Raw genomic sequence first — 27,291 nt, forward strand, 5'->3', positions numbered from 1 at the left:
GGTACAGCAGTTCAGCAAAAGCTTTGACGAACAACTAAAAATTTAAAAGGAGCGAAACCGAAAACCAGGACTATGTCTCACAATCTGAAGGCACATTTGGAGAAAGGTGACCTCTTATGGGAGGACCTGAGGTGCAGAAACGCAATCAAAATTATTTCTTTTTAAACTGAAATCTCAGGGACCATGTGAACTCTATTCAAAGTAATTTCAATAAATAGGAATTTTGTAACTCCTGGCTGCAGGCTTAGCTGGCGCCGATGTGTTTGTGAAAGTGTGTGCAGATTACCTTATTTGAAATGGTTTCCATTCAGTGCTGATCTATTCGCATTCACATCATCAGGCCAGTCGAGCTGAGGACACCAGCCCCAGGATGAATGAGTGGTGTAAGGTCTCTCGGAAACAGCTGCTCCGCACCTCCCAACATGGGGCCATAAGAAACCACCCTTACGATGTTCCCCTCCTCCCACCGCTCTGCCTAAGCAGAGACAGAAAACTTTGTAATGCAGGTCGTTCCAAATGACAGCTGAAAAATCCTTTTTCAGAAAATAAATACACCTGTGGGTAGTTTACTCCTCCCTGGTGCACAAAAGAATGCAGGCATCAGCAACGGATCTGCAGCAGGATCTCTACTGCGCAAATCAGGTATCTCACGCTGCTGTGATGGAGATCTAACAAGAACAAGAAACAATACCAAAACCATCAAACCAGGTGCAAAACAGCTGGATGAAGGGGGATTTTTCCTGCCTCAAGACATTCCCTCTCCATCCACCCCTTGGGGCGTGGGTGCCTCCACTGCAGGACACAACACAGTCCCCCCCCCGATGGAAGACCAACCCCATATGCCAGCTCCCAGCGCACTTCCTTGTTCCCAACAGCACCCTTGGGTTTCCTCACACACTGTTTTCCCAAGCAGCACGTTTCTAATGCAAACTGGAAAAGGAAAAGGTGATCAAAAGTGCACAGAGCTGAGTGCACAGAAAAGCACCCGCTCACACCAGGAACATCACACTTTAAACCTTTCCGTACTGAAAACATAATATTGAGGGAAATGACATAAACCCAGTATTTCCCTTTGATGCTGAATAAGCATTTCACTCCGTCTCGGGAACACCAGCGAACATGAGGAGTGTATGGGGTTGAATGCTTACGGCAGAAAGAACTGGGGAACTTTCTGACGATAACTGGCATGCGATACCTGCATCGCTGCAATCCGTTAGAGGAAAAGCATATTTATTAATTACCTCTTCTATTAAATAAAACCAACACGTTTTGGTCAAACACCAGGATTACAAAGCTCCAAATTACAAAATTTGCTTTTTGAATACTTCCAGCCAGCTCTATTTAGCCCTATGCTGCTCAGCCGCACATCCACTGACACAAGCTAAATCGATCCCAAAGCAGGCAACAGCAGGGCTGCTGAGAAAGATGCAAACATATTGATGTTGGTATAGATTTAAATGTGCTAGACCTACTCTGCCCAAGGAAATGCTGGCTTGCCTACTAGAAACACCTGTAGCGATGCCATTATTTCATGATTTTGGGACTTTGCCGTTTCATCAGTGTAGTCTAGGCGTGAGCTGACTGAGCACGCGCCAGATCAATTTGCAGGTGAGGTGTCTTCATTGCAAATGAAGCAAAATTTCGCAGTTTCACTGGCCAGTAATGGGGAAATTTTTGATCAAGGCGGCCATAATAACGTCAAGGAAAAGATCCCGTGAAAACACTTGCTTTGCGATGACTGGATTTCCTTGCACACAATACACAATGCTTCTCAACAGGCTCTAACCATACGTATTTGATTTTACATTTGATCAGTTTGAGTGATTTTGGTGTCACCCATCCAGGGACGCTTATAGGTAGTGCGAGAAATAAATGCCCTTTTAACCACATTTTATTCTTATATATGCATTGTTCTGCTAAAATAATTCATTGTATCCTAATGAAATGAGCACGACTCGCTCCAGGAATGAATGAATAGTCACTCCCTGGTGATGGGTATTTATGTGCAGGGACAGAGGATCTGTAATGGAAGATCTATCATTGGCATCTGAACCTGTTTTATCTTCATTTCACATGATATGAGTGAACTGAGTGTTGTTTTGGGGGTATAATTGATCTATAGCTGAAACAAATCAGCTCCACAGCTAAGTGAGAAGATGAAGTAGTGGATAATCTGTAGTTTAAAACCAGCTGTTCTGCTGAGATCAAATGATTATTTTGGCACTGAAATGATTAGCTGACAAGGGAGCGTGTTTCAGCATCCACCGTCATTACGGGGCACCGTAGCCAGAACCTCCATCCACGCTGATGCCGGGCACCGGAGCTCATTGATGGCATGGCCAGGATCAGGTCGCGGTTTGCTAAATTGATAGACCTCACCTGGCCTCAATTACAAATACCAGCATTTTCAGGCAACAAATAGGCAGAGGAGGCAGGGAAGGAGGATACCAGCCACCGGTCAGATAACTGTGACTGCAACAAATGCCAGCAAAACATTTTAGGTTTAAGCTGCGCGGCTCTCTCTGCTCTTTACAGTAGTTTTAACACAGCATAAATATTTGCAAATATTTTCCTCTTATTTCTCTCTGCTTGCACATCTCTGGCAATTATTGAGAACTGAAATTCACCCCATCCTTTTCTGCAGTGCCCTTCCGTAGGGATTCCTGCAATGGCTGTTTTTAATAGGTTTCCCTATTTTAGGCAAGGTAAGGCAAGGTACCATCTGCTCACGAGAACATCACACGAATGGGACAGAAATGCAGGGAGGACACAGGTTTGCAGTTGCCTTTTCTTTTTCCTTAATCATCTTCTGTGCTTTCAACTACAAGAGCCTTTGCCAAATAACCTGAAGATAACTGAGGTTGCACAGCAGATGAAACATAAACATGTCCACATAACCAGGCTACAGAGACTGGCTACCACAGCAGCATGGATGTTCTGCATTGAGCTCGCCGGCTCGGAGAGCGGGAAAGTAACCCATCTGCAGAGTGCACTTACTTTCTTTTTTCTTTTACCTAAAAATTCACCAGACTCCAAAGAAATTAAAAATGGTATTTCAAAAATGACAGCAATCTATAAGACCTATTAGGTCAGGTTTTCCACACCCATATCAAAGCAAGACAGCTCCTTAAAGCAGATATATTTTCTTCTAGTTGATCACTCAGCAGATTTGAAAGGAATCCAGTAACATCATCTGCTTCCAGGAGAGGTTACTCCACACTTTTGCAGAGACAGCCATTAATTCCCTGATATTCATTATGGATTTTCCTTTCTTAGGCCTTCATTCTGCACCGTACTTTTGAAGGATGAACTGTCATTATTATTCCTGAGGTATGTATTACACAGGGTTGTTGCTTTTGATTTACAGCAGCAATATGACATGCGCCTCACTATCCTTTTCACTCTCCCCTGCCCTTCAGCCCTTTCTGGAGGGGAAGCCGATGAGCACGGAGCTGGGGGGTTGTTTTCAGAAGCCCCCTTCCAAATTCAAGGCAGGAGGGGTCCTTCTATGTATAGCCAGCAACGCTGGTATAAAAAGGATTTAAAGCAATGATGTTCCATGTCTCAAGCTTCCCCGTTTGGAGGCAGCAATATACCTGCAGGTAGCTGTGTGTGTCGGTGGGTTTCCTTGTCAGTGTTTCATGGCTTTGCCCCTGCAGCAAGATGCAGAAACTTCCACCATCACCATTATTATCCAGAATTATAAAACAATTTATAATGTTTTACAGCTTCTTTGCTGGCACTTTAGGATCTGGATCAATCCCAAAACATCAGAAATCAGAATGAGTGGTGACATCAGTCTCTGGCCACCATTCAAGCTCTTGGACCACTTGGCTACCTCCCTTCCATCCTATTCAAACTGAACACCATGTACTTTGAGGGTCTCATCTCCATCTTGGGCTCGTTAAGGTTGTTTTCTTAAAGCATGAGCATAAACTCTCTTACGAAATGTATTTTTGGTATAACCTCCCTCTCCAGTGAGCAACACTAAGCTATCACTGTTATTTTTCCTGCACAAAACAGCGCAGGTTTGTCAAAATTGGCATGATATTTCTACTTTGCCTTTTGACATTTTCAGGTTTATTATGTTCAGACAGTACCTCAAAGCACTTCATTCTTTCTCTCTGGTAGGACTAATGACCACCAAAGGGGGCAAAGAAACACTACACACTATTCAATACAGCATGCAGACGCTATTACCCTTCTACTTCAAACACGAGTACTAGAAGTCGATGAGACCAGTTGTGCTTAACCACCTGCAGAAGTACTGCCTTGAACTAGGTCCTCACCACTTTAACCAAAAACCTCCCGCTTCTACCTTTCCATGATGATGTTTGACACTGGGGACATCTCACCTGAGAAGTCAGTGGTACTTGATTTCATACCCCGTAGGGTTCAGCACTCAGAGCCAGCTTGCACTGTACAGCAACACGCACCGCACACAGTTAACAGATAGCCCCGCTGGCTGCTCCTCAGGTTGGACAAACCCATCCTCAGTCCCAGAAAGACACATCCACTATCACTCCCTGGCCAGCTCCAGTCTCCCTGGCTCCTCGGACCAGCCCCACACAACAAAGCAGCTTTCGCTAGGTCACGTCCTTGTGAACGGACACTTGACATGCTATTTTTGAGGCAGGAAGGCCAACATGTCCTTCCGCCCCAGCCTTCCTGGGCACCTACATAGGATGCCTGCACGACACACGTGGGGCTGTAATTAGATGGCCCAGTGCTAGTTTCAGGTTTGAGGTGGGAGTGTTACTGTTGCTGAATGCTGCAATCTGCACAATTGTGCTGACATTTCTGAACTATAAAAGCCCTCCGGCAGGCATCTACGGAGGGAACCTTTAAAATTGATTCAGTTTAGCACAAAAACTGTTGGCTAAGCCTCCATCCGTCCCTCTGCTCCTCCACCCCTTGACACAGCTTACAGCAAAAGACTTTGCTTTCTCTTTCATACGGCTTTTAACAGCAATTCAAGCCCATTGATCCAGGACTCTGAGTCACTGTATTACAATGCAAGATTATTCAGCTCTCTGACAGTCAGTTTAATTTCATTTTATTCCATAGTAAAATGGGATTGGAGGGAGGGAGGGCTAGAGGAAAAATTGGCAACGTGTTGCCTAAATGCTCAGGAAAACAGAAAAATGTCACTCAAAGGAAAGTATAAAATACTTCCACTTGGTGCAGGCTGCTATACCACAATTACAGATGTATCTATATGCCTATCTATACCTCATCTGCGCCTCCCGACTTCAATCTCTGTTCCACGGAAAGATTTGAGAGGGCAGGTGGACAAAGAGGAGAATAAATAAGGCTTAACATCATCTGAGCAAAGCTTGTCAGTGAACAGCGTTCACTGACCAGCGTGAAACGGTGCAGTTTATGCCATCTCCAAGCTAGGGTTAAGACTAGGCTTGAAAACTCATTACACTCACCATTTACACCAAATAACCTTTCTTTCTATGGTTGGAAGAAAACTACTCATTTGCTTTATAACCTAATAAATCCATTTATAATTTAAAAGTGCCTGCAACTAGGTTTTTTTTTCTTTTGGTTAGTTTAACTTTACTCCATTGTTTGCTTTAGTCCAGCTTCAATTAGGCCAGCATTTCCAATCCCATCGGTAGGGGAGAGGTTTACATTTACAAGAGTAAGATCATTAACAGCATAAGGTGGTTGAAAGGGAGGGCATAATTGGTTTCACTTGCCTAGAGGGAAGATCAGCTTCTAAGAGAAACAACACCTAATTAAGAAGGTTTGTACTGTTTTATTTTTAATAATGTCCTCCCCTCCACTACCAGCTTTTTTATAGTACCCATCACAGCAGCTTTTGAGTTCTAGCTTAGCCACACGTATTTTGCAGACACACAGGAGCTGACAGCGTCAGACCCCTTCATGGACAGACAGAAGGAGGAAGAGTCTGATGAGACGCTAAACAATAGGAAAAGAAATAAATTAATAGTCTGTATTTAATTAAAAAAAAAAAAAAACAAACAAGCCTAGACAGAGCTATGAATCTCAACAATTGCTTTTGTTCACGTCAAGAATTTGACTCCCGATCTGTATTTTCGTCGGTGGCTAAGATTCAGGGTGCCAGGACCAGTTCAAGAGCACAACCAGTTTGTCAGACACTTGGCTGGCCGTGCACAGGCGAAGGCAGGTCATACAGCGAACAAGCAAGGTGACAGTGCTGGCCCAGGAGCTACCCAGACGGACACAGGACAGCACGGCGAAGGACGTTTACCTGCACCTCAAAGATCCCCGGCAGATATTGCCCAAGGAGTAACGTGCTTCCACCAGCACGCATTGATCCTGAAGGGAAAGGCTGGGGTCAGCATGTACCCCCAAACACAGCCCCATATAGCAGGCTTTTAGGAAGGGAACAAGATCTGTGTTAGAGAGGAGGAGGAGAAAGGTCTTCCCGGCTATTGCTGATGCTACACGACGAAAGCGCAGGAACGCATCCATTTCGCAGACTGCTCAACAGTTTAAGCAAAGAGCCCCCCAGACCTGTCCATGACGTTCCCAGGGTGATGGTGGACTTTGCCAGCTCCTCCAAACACTTTCCCCTATCATTAATATCCTCCACACGCTACCCAGGCTGAACTATCACCAGCCACCACCCATCCACCGCAACATCTCTGCCAAACCCAGAAAGCACTCCACCTGGAGCAGTGAACCCTGCATCCCGGCCATATTTTTCGTACTGGGGCCTCTTGCACCTCATAATCTCCCAGCAATGGGAAGTGGGTGGCAATGCTATCAAATGGCAAACATCACTTGCAGCCGTGGCTAGCACCCTGTCACAAGCAGGAACATTCCTACGCTGTGCCTCCCACGCCCATCTGGGCTTGCAGGCACCCCTGCAGCACCCAAAAGCTGCAAGAGGGGCTCATGAGGTTCAGCCGGACCAGCAAGAAAGACATACCCCCACCCCACATCGCAAGAAGGACTGGTGTAGCCCCTGGGCATGAGGGAGCCGCCCCACCTCCCCAGAGCTCTGCTCTGCCTAACAAAGGGTGGCTTTGCTGCAACCACAAAAATGGGATTGCAAGCGAAAAGGGTATTACTGATCGCGAGCATGTGCGAGGGTCTGGGTTACTCTGAATAATTTAAATCAGGCTTCTTTTATCTCTCTCCTGCTCCAGACTTGCTACCGCTGCCATGCACATGAATCAGACAGGCTTCCCGGGTGGCTGGAGGTGGGGTGCCTCCCATGCAATGGGAGTTGAAAGGGAAATGCTAGAAGACAATTTGAAGAGACTCCTTAATCATCCCAGACTTCAAATCTTTACCTCTCATCTCCACGTGTGATACAACTGAAGGATGCTCTCCCCAACTGAAGGGGATGCAGGCAGAGGCTGCGGGAGAGCTGGGGAAGCTCTTGGCCGCTGCCAACACAACGAAGGGGAAAACGAAGCCCCAGGTTGGGATCCATCCCCACGTCCTCCCGGAGTCCCGACGAGGGAGCCTCTCTGAACTCCCTGTACACGGGTGCATGTATGTCGGTGAAGAGCCTGTTGACACCACCTGCTAGTCACTCCACACAGATGACAGTGCATGTTTTATATAGCAAATCGATCACAGGGATGTGGACGCAGGGGAACGTAGCCGCTTGTGCCTCCAGCGGCTTTGGCAGCACTCCCAAGAGCCAGCCCTGTGACATGAGGAGCAGCCCGGTAACATCCTCAGCAGGCCCAGTCTCCCCTGGAAAAGGGCACCATCTGCAGCCCTTCTGCATTACAACCTCCCAAAAAAACTGCTTCCTGGGGGGTTGCACAGCACCTAGCACACACAGAGGCGAAGGGCAGCTTTACAGTCCATCCCTGCGCCAAAACAGGAGCCTGCATTTCTGCAGCACGTGACTCTCCTCCTAAATACAAGTGGTTATTTCAAACTATATCTTTCATACAAAGCCACCAAAAATAATTGCTAAATTAATGGGGCAATAGCTAATGTACATATATTTAGTTACAGCTTGGCAAACCCAGCTCGCAGTCTAATTGTATATTAATTCTCTTCTATGTTTGTTTTGCAGAAACTAAAAATTTAATTCAAGCAGAAGAGTATCAGCTTGCCGAGTCTTTAAGTTTCTCTCAGCCAAAAGCAAAGCCCAAACTCCATTGCAGAGCTGATCTGGGCTGCTTGCTGGTGTTGCATTGCTGGTAGGGAAAGAAGGAGAGGGAAAGAGAGGTTGCGTAAGTGGGTTTTTCAGTTTATTTTAGGGACAGGAGGTAGGTGTTGTGTACGGAAGAGAAAGGAGCCTCCTAGCCCAGTTATTCTGCCTGTTGCAATGCCCAGGACAGCTATAAAAATAAAAGAATAGGGCTGGAAGGAGTATAAAACCCGAGTCAAAATCTGGCTGTGGGGAGCTAGCAAAAGCATTAGCTGCTTGGAGAGATGAAGCTGCCAGGTTTGTAAACAATGTTAAAAAAAGGCTCTGCAAAAGCTGGACAGAAATAGCTGCGTGGCAAGCAGGGCCGTCACAGCAGGGCGACAAGGAGGTGGGAAGTGGGGAGAGGGCTCGGGGTCACCCCTCAATGCTCTGCAGCTCCACCGAGGTCTGGTGGGAGGAAGCAGCTGCCGCAGTGCAGGGGCAGCACAGCAGGCGCAGGGCAGCTGTGAGCCGCTCAGGATTATTTGTGCCCCCAAGTAGGCAAGCGTGGCCAGGTGCAAGGGGGAAATATTGGCAGAAAGGTGGGGAGGGAGGCAGACGGGAGGCTGGTGGCCGCACAGGCAGCTTTTGGGGGGAAGGAAGGGTGGTGTGAGCAGGGTCCCTGTGCTGCTGCATTGCATCTAGCAGAGGAGACACAGCGGTTACAGGCATACACCAAAGGGGCCTCGGCAAAGGTATGAATCGAGCGGTACCACGTCCTGTAACTATGAAAAATGGGCTGAAACCAGACAGGCTGTTGAAAAGGTGTTTTTGCGCATCCAAGGAGGGGAGGCAGAGAGACCACTAAGGACATACCTGCATTACGGATGCCTGACTGGGACAGCACAGGAAAGCAGATGCTGTGGGGACATGGATGCTCTCCTATCAGTGTAACACACGGGGGATAAGCAACTGAAGCACAAAAATAATGTAATACTTCCAAACACATTTAGGCCAGAAAGCACCAGATGCCTTTTACCTACTACTAACTGGGAGGCTCTGGGAGTGGTGGGATTGGGATGGAGCTGGGTGAGATTATGTTAGGGACTACGTGGTGTCTTCAATAGCAGGGACCAGGCACCGACCACCCAGGCGCTGTCCCATACATCGAGGGATAAGGGCATTGTGAACAGCAATTACCATAATAGCACCTGGCACTCAGCTACTCACCACAGCCACAGCATGGGCTTCCCATTTCACTACCCAATTCTGAACACAGGACAGGTCTGGAACACCCCACAAACGCAGGCCATTCCTCACCTTGGCAATTAATACTCCCTGGCCATTTTGAGACCAGTTTAAACTGCTGGGATTATTTTAAGCTACTGTTTCTGCAAAAGCAACGGGAAACGGCAGAAGCTGTCCTCCTGGAGGAGAGCTGTATCACACATGGTTTTTGCAGTTAACCTCTGCTCCCACTCCACCCTCTGAGTGTGGAATCCAACTCACTTTAAACACAGCTCGAGTTCATCCAACACAGTTGGCAGCCGATCACGGCCAGTGTAAAATTTTGTCCATGCCAGAAGCACGGCCTGGCACGCCGCTGGCCTCTTGTAACCCACCCAGCACAGCAGTTGTGTTTATTGCTGTGTGCACAGGATGCCCTAGCCAGGTTTACACAGCAAGTTGGAGGTGTCCTCTTTCCACCTGGATTTGTGTGGCACGCACAGCCCTGCCCTTCATGCCGCTGCTGGCACACCGTTCAGGTCTTTATGCTTCGTTTTCTAATGGGTAAGGTCCTGAAGGGGCGGGGGACAATTACAAATAAATACACACACGTATTTGATTTCCAGGTCTGTAATTACCTGGAGGCTGCTTTGCCTCTTGCCAGCCAAGGACACCATGTGTTGGCGAGGCTCTCCGGATGCAACTCACTGCAGGACAAAGGCTACAGGGCAGTTTTGCCCAGTGACACCCCCTGGCCCCCCCCAAAAAAAACCCCCCCAAATCCCCATGCTGGTGTAGGGCTGGACTGCAATGCTTTCCAAGAAATTCTGGGGAAAACCCCCGCCACACAGGCAAAGCCATCCTGTAGCCTCTCTTTCTGGGGACTCCTGACAGACACTACTCCACATCCTGCTCCCTTTCCGCTGAGCTGGGACCTTACTGAAGCCTGTCAGCTGGGAATTAAGATACCATTTTGCTACAGAAGAGGATGCAGAGCTGTGCTGCAAGGCCTTCAGGAGCCATACGTATTATCACAGTGATCTGCCGAGCAAACTGGACAAGGCAATACCCTCCTGTCTCTGCGCTCCCCTTCCTGACACATCTGTTCAGACTGCAGCCTCTCTCCATGCCCACGTCTCCACTGAGCTCTGCCACCGGAGCTTTCAGAAGGGTCTGCTTAGACCCATTTTGCTGTAAAAGACCAAAAAGCTTTAAAAAAAAAAAAAAATTACTTTTTTTTTTTTTTTTTTTAACCCGCAGCAGTTTTTAATCCCCAGGGCGCAGGGGGGGGGGTTTCCACACTGAGCTCTGCCACCGGAGCTTTCAGAAGGGTCTGCTTAGACCCATTTTGCTGTAAAAGACCAAAAAGCAAAAAGCTTTAAAAAAAATTACTTTTTTTTTTTTTTTTTTTTAACCAGCAGCAGTTCTGAATGCCTAGGGGCCAGGCAGCGTGGTTTGCAACCAACTCTTCCCATGGCTGCTCTGTCAGGCCCTCCCCCTTGGAGGGGTCTGTCTGACTCAGACTTCCTCCAAGGCTGTAACACAACCAGAAGCAAAAATACATAAAGCCCAAACCCCCAAATTCCATCTGCCACAAAGTCTAAACGTGATTGTAAGGAAAATGATAAGTACAGGCTGGTGCAGGTTTTCACCAAGCACGCAGTTATGTATGCTGACAAAGGGAAATGGGGCTATATGTCTTTGCAGTAACTGCAGCGGCTGTAAAGCTGCCCACCATGAAACGCCCACCCTGTTAAATGGCAGGCAGATAGCTGCCAACGTAGCCGTGGCTGAGGGTGCTACAGAGCTACTATAGAGGTAAATGAAAAAAGAATTTATAAAGCGGTGGTAGATAATTTTCGAAGGCTGTTAATTGCAGTTAGAAGTAAGTTTCATAATCATTTGGGAGAGTTATTGCAGGGAACAGCGCAGAACTTTGGTCATGCCTTCAAACATAAATAATCTGAATTGGTTAAATAAAACCCAGGCGTGAGAAGACAATTTACTGACTGTGAATTGCTAAAAGCCTGGGGATTAGTCAAAGATAACTCTTGTTTACCAAATGTGTTTAACAGAACAAGAGTGCTTGCAGAAGATTGTTTTGTGGTATACTAATTGTGTATTTTATTTCGAAAATTGAATGCAGAGATGCTATTAAGAAATAAGAACTGTCCACAATACAAACTGTCAGTTTTACTAAGTGAAACTAAAATAGGTTCTCGCTTCTGAAACCAACCAGTTGTTTGCAACATGAACCAGTGCATGATCTGAGCTTTTCTCAAGATTTTTTTCTGAAATCCAAACCAGGGAAATAAATCTCAGCTCTAGCCTTGATGAGACTCAAGACATGCACCAGCTCAACCAGCTTATCTAGTTTCACAAGCAAGTCCCAGCACAAAAACCTGGCCTGTGCAATTAGCTGAAGGATGCCGGTGGGTTGGGAATCAATGCGAGATGGAGCCCAACCTCTTCCCACCATCACTGCTGACTTGCTGGGTGAGCCTGGACATGTGACAGGGACAAGGGAGCTCTTGGGGCCTGTTTTCCACCCAATTATTTCTGCTGCCCAGTTTAATCATGCTCTTGGAAACAGTAAGTGCCTGTCCCTACTGCAGCGCCTACACCAGTGGAGAGCCTGCCTTGGCCACGACAGGGAGGTGCTACTCCAGCAGCAATGCGCCGCATTAACCTAAGCCTTATTTCATTGCCAAAGCTTGCGGTGGTGGGACTCCAAAGACTGAATTACTGCAGCATACATTTTCTGTAGGTGGGTTGAGCCTCAGAAGAATAACAAAGAAAACCGGCTATCAGCCCACAGAAACATGTTGTCCTTCCCAGCGTTCAGGCTTGGACACATTTTTTCCTCCTACCGAGTGCTCCTTTTCTCTGCCAGGACTCCTGTTGTGGCCGCCGTACGGGGAAGCACCGAGCAGCAGGAGCAGAGCTGATGGAGCTGGAGGGTAGCACACGCAGAGCACAACTTCACATTGCAATTGCTCACCCTTGTTTTGGCCACCCACGGGCAAGCAATATCCAGACTATAACACAACCAGAAGCAAAAATAAAATACGTAAAAGTAAACCAGCAGATTTGTACTCCAGTTCTGCACACATACGAAAAATGCTAGGAAAAAAACCCTAGTATATGCAATCCTTTCTTACATGAATGAAGCTCCTCATAACCTCAAAGCCATGCACTCGCTTGCAGGCCTGGAAGTTTAAGTGGTTGAGCATTTTGTTCAGGTGATAGGCAGCCCTTTTTAGTCTTAATCAGCAGACATCCAGAGCGCTAACTCATAGACATAACGCAAATCTACCTAGGGAATAAATGTCTAAATAAATATAAGAGATGGGATGCTCATCTGTTAATGTTCCTCTGCAGGGTAAATAAAATTATGGGGTTTTTTTCACTTCAATTCATGATGGTATTAGTTTATTATTGCATGATAAAAAAGCTCAGGATGCCTAGCTCGCTAGGTCTTCCCTCTGTCCTGGAGTGAGAGGCTGCCCAGCTAAGCTGAGCACTAACGAGAAGGCAGGCGGGCAGCACACAAAGCCATGATACTCATCAGCTGGACGTACAGATAACCCAGGGGTACATCAGCTGGCTACCTGAAGTCCGTTCGGTGGAGAAAGAGGGCAATTATTGCAGCAGAGACTAAGGAAAATTGGAGCAGGCTGGAAGAGCATCACCTTGCATGATGAGTTCACCATATTTAAGTCTGAGAGAGACAAACAGCCTTTCTTTCAGTTATCTCCCATCTGCCACCTTCATTTGGCCATTAAAACCATTTTTAAAATGATAAAACAAATAATACTGCCTAACTAATGAATGTCGAATTATCGGCGTAAATATGCCAACATTTATTTATTTATTTGCCTCCCCAAGAACATGTTCTCCTCAGTTTGGTTTTCTATTTTAATGACTACAATTTATCATATTAACTAGACTTCCAGTTTGCTGGGTTTTGTTTCAAGTTCTGCTTTTTGCTGAGACATCTGTGAGAGGGCAGTCTCAGGTAAGAGAAGTAATAAAACTAATAAAAAAGCAATAGTAACTGTCACCAAAAAGCACAAGTGACCGAACCACCCTCATTTAGTACACAGGGCCCTTCTTTCTTTCTCTCATTTGCTGATTTTACTGCCCACTTTCCACCAATATTTTACTCTGCTTATGGCAGCTCTCCACAAGGAACGTTAATTCCCTAATTTCCAAATAATTTGCTTTCCCTACCTACCAGCAGGCAGCATAAGAAGGAAGGAAAGCCAAAGCGGGAGAACCATCCATGATGAATTCTAGCCATGCACGATGGCCCAGTCAGGGGTTTCAGGAGGCATCTGAAACTCCAGTGATGCCTGAACCAGTGTGGGGATCTTGCCCATGCAGGAGATATCTATCTGCCGCCTGTCTAATGTGGTGGGAAACATTAGTCCAGCTGCACCACGGCTATGTATTTCACAGCACAAGCTTATGTGATTTCCCCACCTGTCACAACTGTGAAATGTATAGATAGCATTTACTTCCTAGGCATTCGTCACTCAAATTAACAGGCAACCTGTTAGTCTGAGTGCAATTAGCACCCCAAACTACTCCAGACATATCTGGTAGCTGAATTTTGCTTGCAGATCTTTTAGCAGCCTGGTATACGCTTTGAGTAAATATAGGCCAACATATAGAATGGAAATGCTGTGAAATCCCCAACTAATTTAACATGAAGCAGAGCTAAACATGCTGTTGGATAATCAGCTTTGCCTTCGTTAGAACCCGTAATGCAAAGTTCACATTTTTACAAACTGAAATTGAGCACTACGTTCACCCAAGACCCGGCAAACCAAATGACTGAGTGTAACACAACCTGCTGGGGCTGACTCCTGCCACCCTCTTCCTGCTGCTGGATTTAAAGCTGCCATTCCCCGGTGTACTTTTTATGAAAATGCCAGTTACATACAGATATGCATCTTGAAACATGACATTAGCATTTTGCAGAAGTATATGCGAGTGATGCCATATGATACGAGCAGTGTAAACCCTTATCTGTGTCACAGCTTGACTTCTTCTATTGGAGAGTATGACCAGCACAGCCTGCAACCACACTGCCATGGGCTGCCTTTTCTACCATGGCCTTCATGCCTACATACCAGTTTCTTCCATGTTGCAGCCACATCGCCTGCAGCATCCTCAGATGCCCACCTGAGTGCACTGGATCACTCCTTTACTGGGATATTTCTTCAAACGTAATTAGTTTTGGAACGCCAAATAATGGTGGGCTTAAATTCTTTTAATTCAGCATTCACCTTTCCTTCTTTATGATTGCTAGCACGTTAACAGGGAACACACAAACCACACTGAAACATTCCTTCACAAACCCAAAAGCATGATAGTTACTCAAAGTTTGAAGTAAGGAGGGCTGAGAGAGCACACAACCCAGGCTCCACAGTGGCTGGACAGCCTTAATCTGTCACAGATCTCCCTCCTCTGGATGCTGGAAGTTCAGCTCGGCTCATATCTCCAGTCTCGTACACAGAGGGTTTTATGTTCATTCAGCAACCAACTTTTTTTTCTTTTTTCTTAAACGCTCCACAAATGTTGCCCAGAGTTCTTCCCTTGCGTAGTCTATCAACCAGCCCGTATATAGCATTTTATTAGGATTAGCTTCTCCAAGCCTCCAGTGCTTATCTGCATGATTCTCTGACCTTCCTAAACCTTACCTTACCTCCTCCGTACCTGCTGGCAACACACAGTGACAGACACCTGCAAGGTGTCACCTTTCTGCGTAGTGACATGGCTTTCTCCCCCAAGTCCTGGATAAACCTAAACGATGCATACTCAGAGCATCTGTCACAGCAATGCCATTGCTCTTGTTCTCTGCACATCTGTCACATTTTATTATCCTCTTATATTGCAGTGGAGCTGGTGGGAGCCATCCGTGGCTACTTCCCACAAGAAAAGGATTGCTTACCCGCAGGAAGGAGAGGTCTCGGTTGTGCTCAATGCTGGTGATTTCCAGGTTGCCCATAACTACCTCACAGTTCTCATAGTACTTGCGCAGGGCCCGATACTGCTGCTCCAGGTCAGAGAGGGAGCTCAGCTTGTTCTCGGTGCCAGCACACACTGCAAGAAACCACAGGACACACAATCAGAATCAGTACAGAAGAGGGACACAGGAACAGAGAAGGAAATAAGGTTTGTATACAGGGATACAGGTAATTGTAACAAAAAAAATGAATTATTCACAGGATTGGGTCCTGCAAAAAAACCCAGCACAAGTTACTTGAATATCAGCAGCAGAGGTGGGAAGGTACAAATATGGTCCACGATAATCTCAGCAATTTACATCTCACCAAATGGGATGAAGTGCTGGTATTTACTGCCAAATGTGCAGAAAGGCTGAAAATGCAGAAATGCAGGAAAAATGCAAAACTAGTTGACCCCAGAACCCAAGTCTCAGCAAAGTCCCTGCTAGCTCTGCCAATGACAGAGTCGGACATTGAATAGGGATGTGCCAGTCACAGACTAAAGGACATGAGGCTGGAAAGACTCGTGCATCCAAGCTGACCTGGGTAATCCAACACTTTCCCTATTCAGCTGATGCTCAGAAGGGTCTGTTGGACAAACCAAGCGCAACCTGACCAGAAGGCTTATACCCAACGTTGTTTTCCCCATCACTTTCCTTAAGACCCTAGCTCTTCCCAGCTTTATGCAATTAAATAGGAGAAAGACAATAGCAAAAAACATAGCGTCTTTCCACAAGTCACCAGACTGTGATCTGAACATACGATGGAGATGTGTCAGATGAGTTAGGAGTTCGTTTTCAGAAGATGTCCTTTAATATTATACTACTCTATTCTAAATTTTGAAGTCCGGTTCAAAGCTACTGCAGAATCACAGCTCTGCTCAGTCTATTACCTTGCCGTGCATCAGGCAATGACAAAAATGAATGCGGAAAAGAAACACAGAAGCAGCATTTTACAATGGCAGTTTTTCACACTGCTCTCAGCCTACTAGGACAGCAATGCTACTTAAATGGTCAAGTGTGGGGCTGGGCTTTTTTTGCATGCACTTACTTTTCCTGATTACCAACACCTTGTGGGTTGTTCTTACCTGAGAGCAAATTAATCTGAATATATCCAAATTTTTGAAATGGGCATTATATTAGGCAAAACATGAGCCAGACCAGAATAGCATTTCTGGAGCCATTCACACTCCTAGATTAGATCAATACCAACAAAACTCGCCATGACTGGAGGCATAATCAGTAAAATTGGCTAAAAAATGCTCTTTTGAATGATGCAGGTCCTTTTTTTAAATATAAATAAAAAAAAAGTTTTTGAATACTACTATTATTGACTGTTTACTTACTACATTCCCCCCCCCCCCCTTTTTTTTTTTTTTTATATATTGAATATTTTTCTTCTACAGGCTTCGGGAGACAGCCAGAAACCCATGAACTGCTCAAAGTTTTCTCGAAAGGAAACTCCTTCTACCCTAAAAACAGCAGCAGAAATCTGTTCCTCCTGAACTGTAACCCCCCACCGGGGAGGGATAGCAGGGGCTGGTTTCATGGCGAGCCATTCATGGGCTGAAGGTTTTATCAGATAATTTTTGGGTGTTGTGTTTCCAGCAGCTAAAGAGCATGGGACCAAAGCGAACAGGCACTACGTAGGACTGCTTTTCCATATACACATGTGGTCTAGATACCAAAGGAAATAATGTAAGGGATGTATTTTTTTTATTTCTTTTTATGACCTGGTAAAAGTAAAATTTCAAAGTCCTCACTAAGTTTAAAAACTTGAAATATTTGACATATATTCATTACACTGTGTTGCAGAAAAACAAAACTGGCAGGTTTGCTTGGGTTTTAAAATAAAAACTACTACCTCATTTCAAGGCTTAATTTAAAGCACGAACATTCACATTTTGAAAGTTTTCTCATAAAACCTTACCACTTAAGAGTCTCTCTGCTGCAGAGCAATCTGCTCTTGTGCCAGGGCGATTCGAGCTTCAAGCAGCCTCTTGGTGAAAGGCTTCGGGAGACAGCCAGAAACCCATGAACTGCTCAAAGTTTTCTCGAAAGGAAACTCCTTCTACCCTAAAAACAGCAGCAGAAATCTGTTCCTCCTGAACTGTAACCCCCCACCGGGGAGGGATAGCAGGGGCTGGTTTCATGGCGAGCCATTCATGGGCTGAAGGTTTTATCAGATAATTTTTGGGTGTTGTGTTTCCAGCAGCTAAAGAGCATGGACCAAAGCTGAACAGGCACTACGTAGGACTGCTTTTCCATATACACATGTGGTCTAGATACCAAAGGAAATATTGTAAGGGATGTATTTTTTTTATTTCTTTTTATGACCTGGTAAAAGTAAAATTTCAAAGTCCTCACTAAGTTTAAAAACTTGAAATATTTGACATATATTCATTACACTGTGTTGCAGAAAAACAAAACTGGCAGGTTTGCTTGGGTTTTAAAATAAAAACTACTACCTCATTTCAAGGCTTAATTTAAAGCACGAACATTCACATTTTGAAAGTTTTCTCATAAAACCTTACCACTTAAGAGTAAAACATATCTAAACAAGATTTTGTTTATAGTATTTTTAATAACCATTTTTGGGGATTCCCAAGATGGAAAGACATGGTCCCACTGGGACCTGACACAGCTCTGCTGGACTGGGAACACCTGGAAGGATTAACTACTGCTGTTAGGGGATGGCACATCTTTCTTTTTGAAATACAAAGCCCTGTCCTAGATTATATTTAAGTTTTATTTGGAACAACCTCGAGATCTGCCATACACACATCTCCACCCTTCAGGGAAACGCGCACCTGTCCCTGCCAGAAGACTTCAAAAATGTTTGCTACCGATCACAAACTCAGTTTGTTTGTTTTTTTCCTTAAAAGCAGCAGCATCTATAACAAGATTGACTGTGTTTCCAGCCGAATAAGTATTATTCTGTCTTAAGGCTCCCGAGGACTAATAAATAATTTCTGTTCCATTTCACAATCGGTGCTAAGGATCAACATAGCTCAGAAAACAATTCCAGCAGCTCAGCTAATAAAGCTATATACTGCAACACTGGTATTTCATGTTGCACACCCATTAAACGTTTCATGAAAGCTAATTCAGCCATTTGTTGCTGTAAGGAGACAGAACACCTGGAGCCTGCTCCTGCAAGAGGATTCAACGGGGGTGAAGCCAGCCCAGACGTAAGCCGGGGCTGCAGGTTCTATTCGAGTAAGATTAATTTTGTACAACCAAACCATTGCAGTAACTACTCCCAGCTTTTGATATTGCTATGGAAATCAATTCTTTTGGATGAATAAAATCTTAAAAGCAAACTTAGAAGAAATCATGTTGATCCTTTAAATTTATCTCATAGTAATTCCAAGCATTTAATTTCTGTCTTAAAAAAAGAAATCCCCTCTGGTCCTCTGTTACACAAAACATCTCCTTGTTCCAGCTCACACCTGGGCCTCTGCTGCCTGTCTGATACGTGGCAGAAGGTACATGCAACCCTGCTCCTCCCAGCCCGCTCTGCCACAAAATCTGGGAAACCAGGGAAAGTCACTGCCCAGTGTCAATCCTCCCAACCATTGCATGGCCTGGCTCGGCTTTTGCAGCTCTGTACTGTCCTGATAGGTCATCTCCCCTCAACAAAAAAAAAGAAATTGGTTACAGATTGCCTCAAATCAAGTCGTATACTGAAAGTGAGACTATCCTACATCAATCAGGGGGTGCAGCAGTGTAGATTTTTTGCCATCGGTATCCAACCAGCAGTGCAGCCAATGCAGAAACAGTACTTGGAGTGGGAGAACGCCCCGACCTGGGGAAGGACTTGAAGTCCCAAAGCAAACGTGGGTATAAACATGGATCATTAATAATCCATTATTATAATAAGGCATTAATCTCTCTGTGCCTCAGCTTTACAGCACAGGTTTTGAACATATACTTTTGATGCACCTAATAATTGATCCAGATTCAAAATACAAAAGAGTAAACTACAGAAGTATTTAAGAAAAGCAGATTAGATCAATCATCACTTGCAGGAGGATAAAGCTGGGACAATACCTCCATCCTTCACAGAGTGTCCTTTAAAACAGAGAGATTAGATATGCTGTCGGGGTTTTTTTAAGGCAAAATACAACTAATAGGGTAAAAAAGCCATTCCTGCCATGAGGGAGAAATGCTGCTGCCATGTACAATTACAAAGGTGCTCCTGCTTGCCCACACATGCCAGGGAGCCAAGCCTGGGAGGGACACAGGCCAGAAAGCAGGCTGTGAACTGGTAGTCAACAGTAAGTTTTATCCCCCCATTTTGAGCCACAGGAGGCAATTCCCAGCTGCTCCAGGGCAAAAATAATCATTCTGGGTCTGATTTGCCAAAATAGTTAAGAAGCACTACAGCAACCGTGTGTGAGGTGGGAGCTGAGCAGGAGTCGCAGAGGATCCCCAGTCCCTCTGCCCCTGAGCTTGACACAGAGCATGAACATATCCCCTTCACTCTCCTGCTCATCTCTTGGAACAGCAACAGGCATCTATGTGTTGTAGCAGCTCTTTAAAATTAAGTGCCAAAATAACACATATTTTCAGGGATGCTCCAGCTGTATATAGGCATAAACATGAGCACAACAAAATGTATTTCTTTGTCATGCCATGGAAAACCACCATAATCTATATTTCATAAACTCTCTTCAAAGCACTTTGTTGTTTATTGTTAGACACATTATTTTATATAGCCCCAGAAACTGATGAGCGGCAAGAAAATAAAGATTGTGTGTTAAAAGCAGTCCCTCAGAGTTAACCTCTCCTGGTTAATAAAAAATACTAATTCCCCTACCTCTAACAGAGGTCAAAAAAGTACCAGCTTAAGATGTGCCTCCAGTCTGCAGCTTCTCTCACTGTTGAGCATCTCTGAGCATGTATACTCCCGACTTGCTCAGGAGGTCTTACAGAGGCGTCTCAATGAGGGAAACCCTTCAGCGCCATTTAAATGCATGCCCAGGAAAATCTGACATCCCCTTACATTTTCCCAGATGGAAACCCCAGCGAGCTGTTGACTGACAGCCTGTACCAGATTACCAGCATGCCGTGAAGCTCTCAAACACATCTCTCCACCAACACACGCTTGGACATTTCCTCTCTTTCCATATTCTGGCAACAAACCTTGCAGAGCATGCATGTGTACGTGCCCAGAGACACCTACCACTACTGTTATCCTGAAGCTGAAGGATGTGCACTTTCCCATCTGGGAAACCCCAAACCGGTGGCGATGGCGACCAGCCAGGCTGCCAGCCCGCCAGCCCATGGCTGCTTCTCATCTACACCCCAAACGTAGGCGATTTCGGGTGGTTGCTGGGGTAGAGCACTGCTTGGCCATCACAAAAGTGGATTTCAGGCATTATTCACTATTCACACTTCACATTCAGTTGTTTACTTATTACCAGCTACCTAAAGCGACAGAGAAGAGCTTCAGCTCCTAATGGCCCCAATTACAGCAGTAATAATCATCTGTATTGAATTGAACTTACGTTTTTCATCAATATTCATGCACATGATTTGGAAATTAATTTCCCATTGACATTTTTTTCATAACAAAGCCAAATCATTCGGATGCTCACTCTAAGGCAGCAAATAGCAGAGGCATTTAAAAATGTCCTTTAGCTTCTGCTTTTTAGGCCATTATTTTGCTTTGCTCTGTTGATGATAAATCTGTAAGTTAAATTAAGAAATTACATTTGACTCAGTCTAGTTCTGTTTCTTGTAATACTAATGGATTTTATAATCCTCCCAGCTCAACAGATGAACCAACTTTTGGAAGGAGGTCAACTTGTTTGATTTCTTATTCGACCCCTCTCCGGATCTGCCTACATTTGGAGTTATTCAGGAAGAGCGAATCCCATCATCTCCGGCGTCGTCACCCCTGCCTGAAATACCAGTGTCTCGCTCCTCTCCCAAAGCACATTCAGCAAAGTAGTGATGAGGCATCCTCATTGCCAACTCCAAGGGAGTTATCTTGAGCATCTGGATATATTCTTTTGAATCATAAAACATTTACTATTATCTCCTTGGCAAGGACACGGCAGAGCAGGGCGTGTGCCCAGCACCAGCCTCTGCCTGAATGCAGCACAACCTCCCTTTGTCAATCGGTTTGTCAAACAGGCCAAAAACGCAAGAGGAGGCTTAAACTCTCAGACTCACTGGTTTCAGGAGCGTGCTTATGAAAAGAGAATCACACGGTCCTTCAACCCGGTCAGGACGAGCCCAACAACAACCAGCACCTCTTTCTAACACATTCTTTTCCTGTACTTCCTGCTTATTTACTTAATTAGCTAATTTTTACAGACACCACCATCATCAGGGTTTCTTGAAAGGCAGCTAACGTAACTGTTTATTAATAATTGCAAACACTCATGGCAATTTGTTAAGGCCCCCAGATAGGGGGAAATACTCGAGCCCCTTAAGGAACAATTAATTACCAGCAATGCCACAGCAGCCCCCATTCATTTCATTATGCTCTGCGCTCTCAGCAACAGCCCGGGCACCCTATCATGTACGCACACAGAAGGGGTAAACACACTTTTAATCCTTTCATTATTATTTTACAGCTCTCCTTAAATGAGCTGCAAGAGCCCCGAATTTTCTTGCAATTAGGCACGTCCTAATGAAAGGAGGGACCACCTGCACTGACAGTCTTGCAGATGTCTCCTAGGAGAAGGCAAAACACTCCTTGAGGTCACCAGCCATTTTCCTGTAAACCCAGTGGTTTTGGAGAGTGTTTTAAAATTAGAGGCTTGCTTTCCCTAGGTGAAAGACTGTAATGAAAGAGAGTATAATTGTCTCTGTACTCCTAATTAAAAGCTCAGCTGGCACAAGTGTTTTCCTTCCATGAGGTCTGCTCTATGCTAGAAAACTATCATCCCACTGGAATCCAGTTGCATGCAATGAACCCAACTGCCCTGAACGCCTGGACAGCCGCATGGCCAGGAGAGGAGGAGAAGCTCAGCATTGCCATCCAGCCACCATTCAGTCCGTCAGGGTGTCATCGTGATGAGGTGACACAGTATGGGCTGGCCCACAGCGGCTGTGAGCTACACCATCATGGCTTTAATCCCTTATATCTGCATGCAAACGGCCCAGAAACACAAGCCTGGGAGTGCTATTATTTATTTTTATTTCCAAGTTAAGCTCTCCCACAACTGCTAAATAAAGTCAAACAAAAAAAAAATTAACTATAATTTTCATCCAGACTTTAATCTGCAATGCTAAAAGGACACTGAAACACTTCTATGGAGGTGTTGAGAAGCACGTAGAAGAGGTCCCTGGGTTGACAGCACGAAGGACCAAAAGCATTAATTCCCTGAAATTTGCTTGCTAAACCCCCAAATATCATTTCATATGCCATTGTAAAGCTTCCCCAGCACTTCCAGAAAAGCTGCAGGAATGTGTTTTATCAGGGTGGTCCCACTTCCAGCAGAGGCTCATGAGATGCCACCTACAAAGGGAAGGATCTTTCCCAATTTTATGAACAGGAACACAAATAGGCACAGTAAAGACTGGCAGTGATTGTAACTTCATCAAGAAGGATTAGTTACGTGTGATAACACTTTCCTGAGCTGATGGCACCCTCTCCTTGCACCGAGCTCTCCAAAATCTGTCTGGTGAATGCTACACAGCATATTTTACCAATGTAGCACTTCTGTTCATACCAACCAAAAAACAGCATCAAAACGTTGACTAGATTTATACTGCGACATTTCAAGGATAATTGCCTGTGCCGACCACGTCAAGCCATTGTCATCTGCTTGCGTTAGGCCAATATTTCCAGCATTGTTTCTCTTTTAGTTTCCTCACATATATATTATGATACAGCAACTGGAAAGGACAAAAGGGGAAAAATATACTGCAGGACCTATGTCACACAGTTACCACTAAAAAAAAAGCAGAAATTAAATCAAGAGGCTTTGCCAATGGTTCTTCCCCCTCCAAAGCCTTTGTACCAAATTATTTCCTCTGGGTACTTGTCCTTCCCTTTTTCTCCCTACTCTCCACAGACACACACACACACACACACACACACACACACACAGACACACACATTTTCTTTCCTCATTTCATTCTATTTTGAGGGTAAATAGTTGCTTCTTAACTATAATGTAGGTACCGGACTTGACAAGCAATTAAAGCAAACAATTTCCACTCATCTAACTGCCAAATTAGTCATCTGCCATCTGCTCTATCATCTGGCTCTCCTTGAGGTCTTGCTGTTAATCTGGAAGTGCTCGCTCCGACAAGGAGGCAGTGGATAAGCCTCCAAGCTGGCAGGGAACCCAAAGGACGGAGGTGACACGTGGCCCCGTGCCACTCACTGCCACCCCCATCGTGCCAGCTCCCAGGAGGTGCTCGCTTGCTGTGGTGGTCAAACTGGCAAATTACCTGCACACAAGTTGTGATAAAAAAAGCATTTGAAACTAAAGACTTCTTTTACAGCCACTTATATGGCATGGTAGCTTAGAAGGATTGTAGGATTTTCTTACTGGATGCAGGATGCAAAAAATAATTTACTTTATTGAAATATCTTTAGCATTTACAATTTAGTTCCCAATGAAATATATAACCAAAACAAGCAATTAATAGACATTATCTAAGAAAGATTTGAGTAGTCTCTGCGTCCAGCACCTAGCTTAGTTCAGGTAAGTCCTTGTTTTGAGACAATGAAAAGGTTTTCAAATAGCTCTGAAATACAACGCCAGTCTCCCCTGCCCTCCAACTTCCGAGCACTGGCAGGACCTTTCTCTATTAGCAGGTTTCCAGTTTGGGCTCCTTACTGGGACTCCCAGTATGATCAAGAATATCACCAGCACCCCTTTTCCAACTGACCTATGTTTCCTCCCCGAGGAAATTAAATACCACTCCAGAGTGCAAGTTAGTCCATGCAAATGTTGCTGTTGCTCTGAACCATCACGTGGAGAAATCGCTCTCCCTGTTGTTGGTGAAGACCATTACAGACCGCCTATTCCTGCACTAGTCTCCAGTTCGGCCACTTGAGTGCAGCACCCAAAATTAAGCTTGTGAATCTAACTCTTATGCCAAGAACCAAAATCCTTCCCTACAGTACCAAAGTATAGACTATCACCAATGCCTTCTAAGATTAACAAGTCTGCAGATAAACGATCATGAGTAATACAAGGCTACGTGTTCTTGGGCAGCTAAATGCAGAGAAGTGCCAAGCTGAAGGCCTAAGAGTTTGCAAATATAGCTCTCCCCGCTTTCCAACCCTCACCCTTCTCAAGTCCCACTTGAACACAGCGGTAATGGTTCATCCAACCTGTTTCCCTCCATCACTGCCATCACAGTGTATCCTGGCTCCCTACCAGGGCAAAGTGGTGGAAATCTCTACAGGTCTCAGCAGTGGGAAGGATTTGGGTTGCTTTTTCAATGCCAGGGGAAGGAGTGGGGGGAAGATGATGGAGCACAAACCACAAGCACCAGGTGAACACATGCATGGGTGGGAGTGGAGGGAGCAGAGGGAGGCCAGGCACTTGGACTGGGTTTTGTATACGTGCCTTCAACACAAATCAATTTGGCGAGGGATGCCAATAACATCTGCTGCAAGGTTGGCCTGAAATCACTTCCAAGCTCACAAACCAGGCTGCTTTGCTGGAGACACGAAGGGCTTCGTCCCCCCCGCAGTGCTCTCCTGAGGGCCCAGGGGTGCTCAGCTTGCACAGAGCATTGCCACGGTGCTGCGGCAGCGACCACCTTCCCCAGCAGCTCCTGCCGCTCCACCGGGACTCATGCGGCTCCATGACAGCCGGGGGCCTTCGCCTGCCTGCCTTCCTTTCTTTTTTTTTTTCCTTCCCCAGAGGGCCCCTGAATACCGCAAGCATTCACTCAACTTAAATGCATTTTAATTAACATTGTACAAACACACCGAGTTTATGCGTGCACAAGGGAGCACATTCATTCAGCTTCTGCCTGATTCTCAGCCCGAGAAATCCAGTGGGAGCGTTGGCAGCCGCTGCGATAGAAACGGGATTGCAGTCCTCGCTGCCTGCCCAATATTTAAAACACACTTGGCAAAATGCGCACAAGCCCTCAAATCGTACTTACTACTATTTAAGCACCGTTTATGTAAAAGATACAGCTCAGACAGGGTAGGTGGGACAGGTGCTTTTATATCTGCTAATGTAACCGTGGGTAATTAGTCACTACTAAAGCACACAGCAACCGCCGTGTTGTTACAGGGCAAGCATGAGCCACTCGCAACATAAAAAAGGTATTTCCCCAAGATCTCCCACAGAAATTTTTGTCGCATTACATTAGTAATTATCCCATAACCCAAATACCACCTAATAAAGTGATTAAAATAACTATGGAATTTAAACACACAAGGAAATTGACTGCTTCGGAGAGAGCAACCTCCCCAAATTCTGGCAACCCTGCAAGACAAAACTGCAGAGGGGCTTAAACAAAGAGTCCCTGGAAAAAAATATTTGTGAAATAAAGAAAACCAACATCTCACGGGGAGCACCTGAGATGGCCATGCCGTGGCTTGGGTGTCCCCATCGACCAGGCAAGAGCAAACCCAACATTTCAGAGCTGCCTTGCCCAACTGCTTCAAGGTGACTGTGCAATGCAGGAGAACGTGATTAAAGAAACTACACTATTTTAGCCAATATGCATAGGTCTATTAAGTTGAAACTGCATGCAGTTTATTTTTCATTGATGAAAATAACAGGCTCTCAAGCAACATGATAACCTTGTCAAGCAGACAGAAGAATTCAGCTCATGTAAGACAGCAGAAATGGTAATTATTTAAACTTGGAAGTACTGCAGATAAGGGGAATGGCGTTGCAGTTGCAGGGAGAGGCAGGGGCTGCACTGAGGCTGGCCGGGCCAGTGGGGTGGACACCACACTTTGTCTGGAGCTAAAACACGCTGGACCTGGGAACAGGGACCACATCCTGGGGTTTGTGGCTGTCATATACATTAAGGTCATTGAGTCAAAGAATTAATCTAAAGTGCTCTCTTAAACAACCCTTCTTTGAACTGATGGTTGTCTTTTCCTAATTGCCTGTGGCTAAACTAAGTAATAAAACCCATATGTTATTAAACCAAGTGCTTTCAGATATCAGTTTATAGGCAGGAGAAACGAACTTTCAATAACTAAAGTCTATACAAGAACCTTTTTACTTCTATATGCTATGTATAAAAACATACAGCCTAATCGTAAGTTAGTATCACCTGCCACAGACAATCCTTCACCTGTTGTAGTTCATGCATGTTTCACACAAACAGCTTCATACAGGTTGCTGAGCATGTACGGCACTGCCGCCAGGCATGCTCAGGAGTGGAGGTACACGTGAACACCAAACTCCCACCTTCTCAAACCTGCATGTTTTGAACGGAGTCCTGGATTCCACAATTTAAATTAAACATAATAAAAATAAAAAACCTAAATAAAATCAGCCTATCCTTCACACATGCTAAGCACCCAGTAAATTCTTCCGTGTAACACCAATAAATTTTCCCATGTTAACACCATACCTCTACCACTGAGAAGTTTTTCCCATTGTTAAGAAAGTAAAGGGACTACTTTTTAACCTCACTGACACTGTTGGCACAGGCTGCTATTAAATCTCCACTGAGCGGATAGATGAAGGACTTGTATTTGACTTGATAATCTGATTGTATACGAGCAGTATATTCGGGCCAAACGCCTGCAGTGCTGAAGTTTCTACCTATTTTACCTGAGAGATGAGGACTGCGTGTCCATGTTTGATGAGCTGCTTAGTTTGTCTCATGAATTCTTTAAAAAATGAGCGAGCCAGCGGCTGAAATCACAGACTGACTTGCACCTCTTCATGCAAGTCCTACTACTGAGCCTTTGTAAAAGGTTTCACTTTCCAAGGCTGCAATGGGGCATGGGGGGAGTCAAAGCTGCAGTTCCTCAAACGCACTTCCCCTGCAG

The 27,291-nt window shown here is 45.2% G+C and overlaps 1 protein-coding gene across 1 annotated transcript in view; it reads right to left on the reverse strand.

Moving 5' to 3' along the window:
* ERBB4 (erb-b2 receptor tyrosine kinase 4) overlaps nucleotides 1-15,435 on the reverse strand; it is a 423,308-nt gene extending 407,873 nt beyond the window's left edge. The window contains exon 1 of the mRNA XM_019472536.1: nucleotides 15,282-15,435. Within this exon, the coding sequence (XP_019328081.1) occupies nucleotides 15,282-15,338 (57 nt within the window). The 5' untranslated portion in view covers nucleotides 15,339-15,435. The remainder of the gene's footprint in view (nucleotides 1-15,281) is intronic.
* Between the last annotated feature and the right edge of the window lie 11,856 nt (nucleotides 15,436-27,291).

Source organism: Aptenodytes forsteri, unplaced genomic scaffold (assembly GCF_000699145.1).
Source record: "Aptenodytes forsteri isolate BGI_AS27 unplaced genomic scaffold, ASM69914v1 Scaffold340, whole genome shotgun sequence".
NCBI lineage: Eukaryota > Metazoa > Chordata > Aves > Sphenisciformes > Spheniscidae > Aptenodytes > Aptenodytes forsteri.